The sequence below is a fragment of the Mytilus californianus genome, unplaced genomic scaffold, assembly GCF_021869535.1.
Source record: "Mytilus californianus isolate M0D057914Y unplaced genomic scaffold, xbMytCali1.0.p SCAF_5, whole genome shotgun sequence".
Lineage (NCBI taxonomy): Eukaryota > Metazoa > Mollusca > Bivalvia > Mytilida > Mytilidae > Mytilus > Mytilus californianus.
This window is the reverse complement of record NW_026262701.1, coordinates 36162826-36174140: the sequence shown is the minus strand read 5'-3', so window position 1 is coordinate 36174140 and position 11315 is coordinate 36162826. Positions and strand designations below refer to the sequence as shown.

At 30.5% G+C, this 11315-nt stretch overlaps 1 protein-coding gene across 1 annotated transcript in view; it reads right to left on the bottom strand.

Moving 5' to 3' along the window:
- Positions 1–636: 636 nt before the first annotated feature.
- The window catches only part of LOC127701647 (ubiquitin-conjugating enzyme E2 Q2-like), a 32963-nt gene continuing 22284 nt past the window's right edge, over positions 637–11315 (bottom strand). Inside the window, exons 5-9 of the mRNA XM_052205634.1 lie at positions 9719–9795; positions 9235–9315; positions 7913–8006; positions 6037–6113; positions 637–4823 (exon numbers count right to left, since the gene is read on the bottom strand). Coding sequence (XP_052061594.1) covers positions 4680–4823; positions 6037–6113; positions 7913–8006; positions 9235–9315; positions 9719–9795 — 473 coding nt within the window. The 3' untranslated portion in view covers positions 637–4679. The remainder of the gene's footprint in view (positions 4824–6036; positions 6114–7912; positions 8007–9234; positions 9316–9718; positions 9796–11315) is intronic.

Sequence of the window (11315 nt, the reverse complement as noted above, 5' to 3'; positions counted from 1 at the left end):
TCGTAACATTTGGTTGAGGCAAACTTAAGTAAGAGAACAGAAACGAAAAATTCAGCAATTTTTCTGTTTGTAAAGGGGCATAACTCTAAAACAGTAAAAGTGACACAATTTTTCCATTTATGAAGGGGCATAACTCTAGAACGGTTTAAGTGACACCACAAAAATTCAAAGTTGATCTGTGTTTTGTGGTAATAATAATTTTGTATAAGTTTCATAACATTTGGTTGAGGCAAACTAAAGTTAGAGAACGGAAACCAACTTTGGGACGTACTGAGGGACAAGGGTAAAACTTAATGCCCCCTCAGCTACGGCGGGGGCATAAAAAAGTAAAGTTTTATAGAAGGTTGTAGCAACTTTCATATCCTAATACTAATGTTTTGATAATTGTATCAGAACACATAAGGGTCTATTAACCCTTCTTAACATACTTTAACATTGCAAAAGTTTTAATTATAATATGATTATTTTTGTTTGCTAAATTTCCAATGGCAAATATTTCATACATATTCAAGACAAGATACATATGTAGATGTTTGTATAAGACATGCCCACTTTACATTAAATAGAATATCCTGTTATTCTGTCCATGAACATTAAGTCAAAATTAGTCAACTAAAACAACAACTAACAAAAATACTCTTCTTTAATATTTTATTGAATAATGTTTGGTTTTATCACAGAATAATGTATTTCTTACAAACAATAAGCAATGTTTTTTTTTCAGTTTTTTTCTACTTCCATCAAAATAAATATTCGCATATATACAAACTTTTGCATCATTAACAATCATTAAACACTAAACTTTTAAAATGCTTTTTCACTAACTGATACAGTTAATTTGACACATGATATGTACATCTCCAAAATTATTTCTTGTAAGTTGTACTGTAAGTTGGAACCCAAGTATTGGATGTCGAAAATATTGAAAAATGAAGTAAGATACGTGTGACAGCACATCTCTTTCTTGGTATCAATTAATTCTTATATTTCATTGCTCCTAAAAACCATACATTAAAATACCCTGTGAAAGGCATATTATGTTTCATTGACCTATCATAATGTACAATAATTATAATAATAACTCATAAGAAACTCATGAACAAATTATTTGTCAATAGAATAAAAACAACAGTCATTTATGAATATAAGTACTTCTACAGTAACATCAAAACAAAACAAGCATAGAAATAGAATCATTCTGACAAGTGCACCATAGGTACTTATAACATGGAATGGTCTATAATTAATCTGTCCAAGTAATTCAAGAATTCATCAAATGACAGAGAGAATCAACCCAAATATTCTAATAATGACGTGCAGATAATCTGTGATTTTTCATAGACTGAAATACTAGTACGCAAGTGCAGATAATCTGTTTCATAGACTGAAATACACAAGTAGTTCTACATGTATGACATGTATAATAAGTAGTGTTCATTTTATAGTATAAAATTTTGGATTTCTGATATACCATAAACAAACTCATTTATGTGAGTTTTGCAAAAAGAAAAATACTACAAATACAAATAGTCATGAATTTGTCAAAATTAGAAAATCCAGAAAATATATCTTTGAGAACTTAGCCAGAAGGACTAAACAATAAATTGAGGATAATGGCCTTTGTGTTATTGATACTGACTTTATCAACAAGAATATCAAGCGAGCACACTAGGGCAAGCTGATTTTCGAGCTGATCAAGTCAGTATCAAAAAATTAAGATGTCATTCTTCTTTTTATCTGTAATTTGTCTTAACTGCATGGTTTTTGGTTGAGAATATGAAATAAAATTAAATAGTTAGTAAACCTATTTGTACACATACAAAACGTTGTGATATTTGTTAAGCCACATCATTGCCTGAATATTTTCGAGTATCATGTCCTGTTCACAATATAGCAAAATATTAGGCAGTAAGATCAAAGGGAAAATGTAAATTGCCTATAAAAAAGTATCCATTAAAATAAGTTTTTTACAGTATGTCAAGTTTATTAACTTTAATCCCCCAAAAAGTATCATAGAAAGACATTGGTTTGTTTATATGCCCTTTAAGCTACATTTTTACTACTGGTACATTGTATACACAAATCACACATTTCAATCATTTACAGAAATTATATATCTTACAACAGCAAATTATATGAGATCATACATAATTCTCATGATATAAAAGAAACATATATACAATTTTCTGCAGTTGATGAAGTATTCTTCACCACACTTTATGGGGAATGCTGACAGTTAATAGTTTTGGAATGGCAAAGATGTGGGAGCTACATACCATTAGAGATACACAAAATAACCAGAACCATCTATAGCTACATGTAGCTTTACTTTTGTTTCTGTTAAATTACAAGATTATCAGAATTTTTTGAAATGTATAAAATGAATCATCATTAAAATAGACAACATATGACATAACAAAATGAGGTCAAAGGGACACGATGAGCAAAGAATGTGAAAATGCATCGCACGATAAAGCATGCTCACATTAAGCTTGATACTAAATTTCAGAAAGCTCAAATTCATATTTCCTAAGAAAAATGTGAGGAAAATTTCATAGGATGGGAACATGCACAGAAGTAAACCAGTATATCCCCCTCCTTCAGAGCGGGGGTATAATAATAGTTTTAGAATGCTCTGATAGCAGAATAATAATGATTATATTATTTAATCAGTAGTTAATATACAAATACAAATTAATACCTCCACCCAAGGACGACCCATGGAAGTAAAGAGCTTATTTTCAATGTCCTTATATTAAACTGAAAGGCCTGTTTTTGGGACTGATTGGGGTTGTAGACTTCAACTTACATACAAAACTTCAAATAGTAAACACTGCATACTTTATTATAGTCTGAGATTGCTCCAACATCTGATTTGGGGACTGGTTTTGGCCATATGTCTTGTCCTTACCAGTTGATAAATCAGGCCATTCAGAAAAAGTGCAATCTCTGACCAATATAAAAACATATGCTTCAAACACATAAAGCAGATTATTTCAGACATTGTTTTATATTACAGTTTTATAGACATAATAAAATTCTTAACTTCAAAATAATGCATAAATTCAATCATGGTCATTTTGTTTATATATTTTGATACATTACACATGAATATTAAATTAAATTCAAGAAAAAAATAAATCGTCTCATTATTCACTTTATTTTATACATGTAAACCCGTAAAATTGTTATCATTCACTTGAATAAGTGAATTATATTGCAGGGATGCACTTTACTATGAGTAAAATGGAGATATGGAGTATATGTCAATTAGACAGCAACCCAACAACATAAAAAACCAAAAGACACCTAGAGGTCTATATATGGTCTTCAACAATAGAGAAGAGTCTATAGTATACAACACATCATCCCCTAAATTACCAAGAATCTAAAAGCAGTTGCGAATAGATAATGTTGCTAGGTAAAGTTGTAGATTTTGTTAAAATCTAAGAGACAAATTTGATCTGACAGAAATAATTCTTTACTTTTGAAAATCAGTTTGTAAATGGTGAGCACTGGCACAAGCACTGAAAGATTCAATGAAGACTATTTCAGATCTGCTATAAATACCATATTCTCTAAAGATAAAGATAAACAAAATCCTATCTGTAATTCTATTTTGCAATTGTGGTGAAAAATCAGTTGGTTAAGAACAAATAATATATGCACAAACTTTTTTTGTTACTACATGTATAATGTAACTCTCTGTGAACAATTTTTCATTCCCTCAAACACTGAAAAAAAAAATTCATAAAGGAATACTACCTACCATAAACAATGGTTATTTATAGGTTTTTTTTAAACTTTTATTCACAAAATATAAAATAAAATAAAAATAAAGTACAATACTGTAATTAATTTAACTTAAAACACTAACTCATAAAACTGAAAGCATATAAATATCATTACTTCTTATGAAAATGCAACCAAAGATTGATTAACAACCATTTAAATATACTACCAGTACTTGAACATGTCATAATCATGTGAACTTTTACAACAATGAAAAATATTTAGCATTAGAAGTAAAAAGATAAGATTTACTGAAACAAGATTAAATTGTAGGTTCTTCAGTTTGAATAAAATACAAAAAATGGAAACAAAAAAATTAAATGACATCTACAATAATTAAAATATTATAAAAATTCCCAGAAAAATAAAAACTAAATGATCAGAGCTAACAAATCCATACCCTTATTCTCCCTTATTTGTGTTGAAATGGCAAAAGTGATGTTTTGTAATAGAACATCCTAAAAAATTACTTCAATAAAATGAGTTTATTGACAAAAGGAATTGAAGATCCTCTTAAAGTCATGTAACAATACAGGTACTTAGTTGCTGATACAAAGTGCAGACAAACAAATGCATACAATGATCACTAATAAACATCTCTGCTTCATTAAATAAGGGTTTCAGTAAAAATACACAAGTTTGATAAAATACAAATGTTGCTGGACCATGCAGTATGAGATCTAACATCTACAATTTCCATGATTAATGATACATGTAATACTAATTATGCATTCAAAACTTTCTCTCGCTGATTTTGTTCCCAGTTTAGCAGTCTCATATCATGGTTTTCTTATGTAAGGAAATATGGTTGTCACTTTTATTTACAGTCAAACTCAAAATCACACATCTTCTCTTATATAACATACACATCCAAACATCTACTCCTTTTATGAATTCCAACCATATCGTTTGACCATTCTATTAAATGCATCTCTAGCTTCCTGTTCACCGTATGGTCTATCGGCATCATTCATATCAAGTGAAGCCTGACTATCAGACATTATCTCTGATCGGATTTGAACTAAAATCATCTGCAATGATACAAATACTTTTCTCTAATTTTCATACTTTTTTCACATTTCTCGATCGTTGTGAGAAAAATATTTCTCATCTCCAGAGAAAACTTTTGTCTTGGCAACTGATTGGTCAAAATTTAATTATGACGTTAAATTTCCTATTGTGACGTCATGAAAAAAGGCGACCATGCCTGATGACGTCACATATAAAGAACACAACTTTGAAAAGGAAGGATAAACAAATTCCACCACTATAACTCGTGTATTACAATATTTCTCTACTCTCAACAGTTAAATTTTAATTATTTAAAAAGCTTGGCAAGCCTTGCGCTTTAAATATTAAAATTTAACTGTCTCGAGTGGAGAAATATCATAACACACTTGATGCAATGGTGGAAGCTATATATACCAGACAGTTTGTAAGATCAGTGGTACACCAGCACTTAGTAATTTCAATTAACTTAAGTAAAATTAGTCCAAATTGCTCAGACATCTGATAGCCTTTTTGGGGCAAGCTAAGGCTGTGGTACATCCAATGACCCCATCAAGTCCCTAAAAGGCGGTAGGAAGTCATAATCATGGAGTAACGAAACATAAAATTGAGAATGGAAACGGAGACTGCATCAAAGAGCAGAAAACAGCCCAAAACTGCAGTCCACTAGTGTATGAATTTTAGTGTGAAACTTCCATTTTGATCTTCATTCTTTGAATATCATCTGAGATGTCTGATCATAAAAATGTCCTATCTCTTTCAGAGGGGGTCTTGAATTCATGTGATCTAAGTAGTTCATTTACAGTGATCACTCACCTGTCAACACTGAGGTTGTGAGTTTGAACCCTGATCATAATGAGGTGTGTTTGACTAATCTTAATTGACTAGGATAGCAAGTTTTCTTGCAAAAGGTAGTAGTTTTCTCTTGGTACTCTAACATCCTCAATCAATAAAAAACGTTCCTGTCATATTTGTATTTTAGAGGGTTTTTTCGTCAAGGAAAATGGTGTTAATAAAAGTGTCTGTAGTTTTATTCACAACTAATTAAGACTCAAGACAAATTAATGCTTGAACTATGGCAAGCCCAATTGTATGCTGATCTTCCCTTAAGTGGACTCCTAGACATCTTTCTCTTTTTTTAATTGTTTTGTTGGGTTGTATTGATATTATTATCTCACCTTTTTATATTCATAACAAATATCATTACATTAAAACAAACACTGTATTTATCATTACCTCGATATCATTAATTGGTCGCCAACCAGATTTGGTTAGCATTTCCATACAAATACTGCCACCGATTGTTATGTGACCTGCAAATATAAAAATCAAGAAAACAAATGTGAATTCATATTGAGAATTTAATTCTATCTAAAATGGGGGATGCATATTGTGGTAGAGCCTCCCTAATGTCACATAGACAAATCACATCCATTAAAATCAACAGTGGTTCCCCTTTCAAACTTAATTTAAATAGAGTGCCCTTAATAAAATCTCTATTTTTCTAAATAATAAAATTATCTTGCATTCATCAAATCACTTCTGATCTCAATTTTAATTTATAAGCTGCAACATAAAATTATAATAACAATTTAAATTTAATCCAGAAAATCAATGCATTTGGTGAACTAGATATATTTACAAAGGGATTAGAAATGGGCAATATTTTGTACTCAACTCATCAAAATACATTTATCAAAGGCTCCAATAAAAAGAAATGAACTCCTAGAAAAGCTCTGGAAACAGACCTTTATTATAATAATAAACAAAATCCTAAACTGACCCATCACTTTAGTTTACAGTATCATTTTTTGTAAGTTAAATCAATCAAGTTAAAAATTTAATAAACAAAATCATAAGCAATAAAAAAAAAATTGCTTCGCTGAGCGCAGCTCGATACGACAGCAGAGGTCCAACCCTGAACAGTTGGGGCAAAAATGGACACAATATTCGCGCTTGATACAGGTCTGAATTTGGATTGTAATTAAATATTTGACACACAATAGGTTTCTGACACAGAATAACTGTATTCAAAGAACTTAGAATTGGTTATATGATTTGAATTTATATTCAATTTTTTGCTTTTGTGCAAAACACTATGCTGTTGCAAATTCCCCCCCCCCCCCCCCCCCCTCCTTTTTTTTCCAAAAAAAATATATTTGAAGAAATTTTCTTTTTGATTTCTGAAATCTTAAGGAGAAAAATAAATGCCCCTAATTCCTAAACGGTTTGAACCAAAACCCCCCAAAGCCAATTATAACCATTCCTTTGTGGTATGGAAAATTGTGGTATAATTTCAGAGAGATCCATACACCGTTCCACAAGTTATTGTCTGGAAACTAGAAACATGCTTTTTTGGGCCCCTTTTTGGCCCCTAATTCCTAAACTTTTAGGATTATAGCCCCCAAAATCAATCCCAACCTTCCTTTTGTGGTTATAAACCTTGTGTTTAAATTTCATAGATTTCTATTTACATTTACTAAAGTTATTGTCCGGAAATCAAATTTTGGTCAGGAAACCAAATGTCTCCGGACGACGACGACGTGATACAAATATACGACCGCAATATTTTTTGCGGTCGTATAAAAACTGAAAAAAATGTCACAAAATTGTTTTTAAAATTTGTTCATAATATATACAAAATAAGTAAATCATTTTTTGTACAAGAACACTTACATATCATGACATGATTTTTGCAGCTCATGAATAATTCTATCCACTCCCCCCCCCTATGACCATGAATAAGTTTTAACCAAAAGTTGCCTTTAAATTTTTTTGGCATTGGTTTGTGTCTGATTGTATCTAATTGGTGAATATTCATATATCTACTTTTATAACTTGGAAAATCATGAAAAATTTAAAACAAAGACATCAGTAAGAAATATAAATATGCATCAAATAACAACATCTATGGAACAATTTCAAGCTCTTTTTATGAATAAGTAACACTGGTTGACCCAAGGTCAATTGGCATAAATGATGTCATTGAACAATCAGCTCTGTGACAAAATAACATAAGCATTGTGACATCTGAAACGTATAGGGGAAATACATGAATGTGAAAGTCGTTTTTATCAAAATATACCCATGGGCGAATCATGATGGTCCTCACCTGTGAGAAATTTAAATCTGGGTCTAACTACTCTGACAAATGGTGGTGTCATTGGATAATCATGTGGAAACTGCATCTCTAACTGTATTACTGGCTGAAATAGACAAAAAAGAGTTACCATTGAAATTCTCATATTTGATTTTATGTGATGTAGGTTATACATTATACTCCCACCAATCTCTTTCCTGAAAAAGGATATATATATAAGTTCTATAAAATCAATTTCTTTTAAAATCTGTTTGAATGAATGTTAGTTTGTTTTTTTTGTTAACACTCTGAACCTATGTCCAAAATGGTCAAGCCTGTAATGAGGCACTTGACAAAGTCTTAAATTTTTCATATATCCTTGTATATAGCATTGCAGTCTTTAGAGTCCTCATAAATAACATTTAGACCAATCTGTCCAGAGCAGTGATGCTACCATAATGCAACATTATTTCTGAATTAGCCTACTGACATTTATTCTCACTGACTGATCTAGACATATATCCTCGTCCTTTGGTCTTTGGTGGATAGTTTTACTCATTTGAAATCATACCATATCTCCATAATTTTATATATATATATTACAGGGTTCTAGTCATTTGGGAGGGATGTATAAGTACACAGTCAAGTTCAATTATTTAACCTTAGTCAAAATTTATTATTTTTCTTTTAATCATTATCAAACTGCTATCTATTTGGATGTTTAAATATGCAGCCTCTATTTTAATTACTCTACCTTTGTCAAATTTGAAATATTATACTAGTTTGGATCAGTCAGTGCTGTTCATTGGGAATGTATTTTCACGCAATCGTTGTTGTAACATCTTAAATGTCGTCACCTTTGAAATTTTAGAGTTGTACCAGTTCATATCGCACATTACTATTTTTATTTGAAGCATATCTTTGCAGTCACTGTTGTATATAGCTACATAACTTACAATGTTTAAAAATTTTAGAATTGTACAAGCGTCTCTATAATATTCAGTTTTGACTGTTTTATTGTATAAATTTCAAGATTGTTATAGTTTTATAATCAGATTAGATTGATAGGATTCATTTTACATAGTGATCATACTGATGAAGGATATCTGTTATCCGAAATATTTAACATTTGTTCATTTTATTATAATTTTTTGGTGATGTTGTACCCTTTTAGACTTGTTATATATTATATTATGAAGTGTACTGTATCATAATTATATGATCCATCGCCCCGTAAGATTTATCGTTGGCTATTATTCAGTCATTTTATATATATATATATATATATTCAAAAGAAAAAGATCTCACAAACAATTTAAATACTGGAATGAGTTGTGATGTACATCAAAACTTACTTCTCTTTTGAATTTTTCAGAATATTCTTTAAGGTTTTTACCAAGCTTTGATTCAACCGGAAAATCTTTCAATTTAATATCCTATAAAACATAAGAAATATATTAACTTATGATTTTATCTAATGACAAGAAAAAAATATTGAAATATAGAAATACTGCATGTGTTAGGCATATAAATATTCAACTACAACTGAATTTATGTAAATTTCATAAATTTTAAATTAAGGCAGTCAGAAAAATAATAATTATTATCCCTGTAATTCTTAGCACACACAAGTAAAACATGTATATACAGTTAATTTTTGAAGTAGAAGTTTTCTGTGACATTCACATAAAAAGTAGTCAAAACTATAATAGAGTGCATAACTCCAGGATATACAATTTACACAACACCTTTAAAAGCTTTGAAATAGTTCGCAGCTGAAATTTTTACATCAGATAAAACACCACCAAGGCACACAAATTCTAAAATATAATGATTTACCCATATAAATAAATTATCTCCCCTTGGAGTTCCATCAAGTCCAAATTTATTTGACTCTTTCTTCATTGTTTTTAAATCTGTAAAGAAACAATGCATTTATGTTAAATGAAAATGCAATGAATTAGCATATAAATATGTAGACTCTTTATGATTAAAGACAGTTTTCTTTAGTTCATTCCAAATGTCAAGAAACACAGGAAATATATAATTCTCTACAGAACAGGAGTAACCAGTTATCTGGTGTACTCAACCAAAACTCAATATACCTTTGTGATAAGCCTAAATCATTCCTAACAATTCATCACTAGGTAAAACAAATTAATCCAGAACATGAAATTCTAGCATAAAGCTCCCATAACATATAACTCTCTCAGTCCAAACTTTATCAATCACTTTTTTCTATTACCTGGGTATGCATGTCATGTGCAGAACATTAAATACATCGCAGAACAAGATCTGAAGGACAATATTCTTAAAAGATCCTTTTTTAGCATTATTATATTAGTGTTAAATATATAACAAGTTGCATAGTAAAACTTCAAGATCGATCAAAAATATTTTTAATTAAGTCTCCTTAGTTTGATCAACTGTTTACTGTCTGTTTCAAGTCAAACAACAAATACTAAATAGAAATGCAGGACTTGACAAAGTTAATTAAAATTTTATATCAGTAGTTACAAGGAAGTGTGTACAGTACATTTTTCTCTTTACTGTAAATTCAGAAATTATTGCATGCATTTATTATTGCGATTTTGTCTTTTTAGACTAAAATGCGATTTTAATTTTTGCGATAATGAGAAAAATCCTGATTAAATCATATAAAAAATTTCAAAATGCGAGTTTCAATTATTGCGATTATAACCCTGTCGCATTTTTCGCAATAATAAAAACATCGCAATAATTTCTGAATTTACAGTAGTTGTATTGGTATCTTTCGATTTTTAGAATAACATACACATACACTTTAAAGATGTGGTAGACACATTTTATTGCATCGACATCATAAGAGGAAAACTCCAATAAAGAATTTTAAGTAATGAATTTAAGGTAAACTGACTAATAAATGTAAGGCCACCCTTAACAAATTCTTTGTTTGAAGTTGCCTACCCATGCCTTGTAGGATTGGGTAGGTAGGTAGGGATTTTTTTTTTTAGCCTACAACATAAGTTACATGTTTTAGACAAGATGATGATGATGATGGATGGCTGCTTAACATCCAGCGGCAAATTGATATGCATATTCAGGACGAGCACATGTCCATGTAATATGAATATGAACCCTGCTTTGTACTAGACCGACACGCTGAGCCGGATTTTTAACGTGCTAGTTCACAAAGTAACAGTCTGCAGACACATTATTCTGACCTTGAGTCGACCAGTCTTTGCTCTTACTCCTTAATGCCGCGTGCTTGGCGGAGAAGCAGCAAATACCAATTTTAAAGTCTTTGGTTTGACCCGACCGATCTCCCACACTCGAGGCAAACACGCTACCACGAGACCACTGAGGCATTTTTTTAGATAAGAAAATGACGTTATAGCATGAAAAAAACTTTTTAAAAAATAAATGGAGAATGTGTCCATGGGACACAGATGATGCT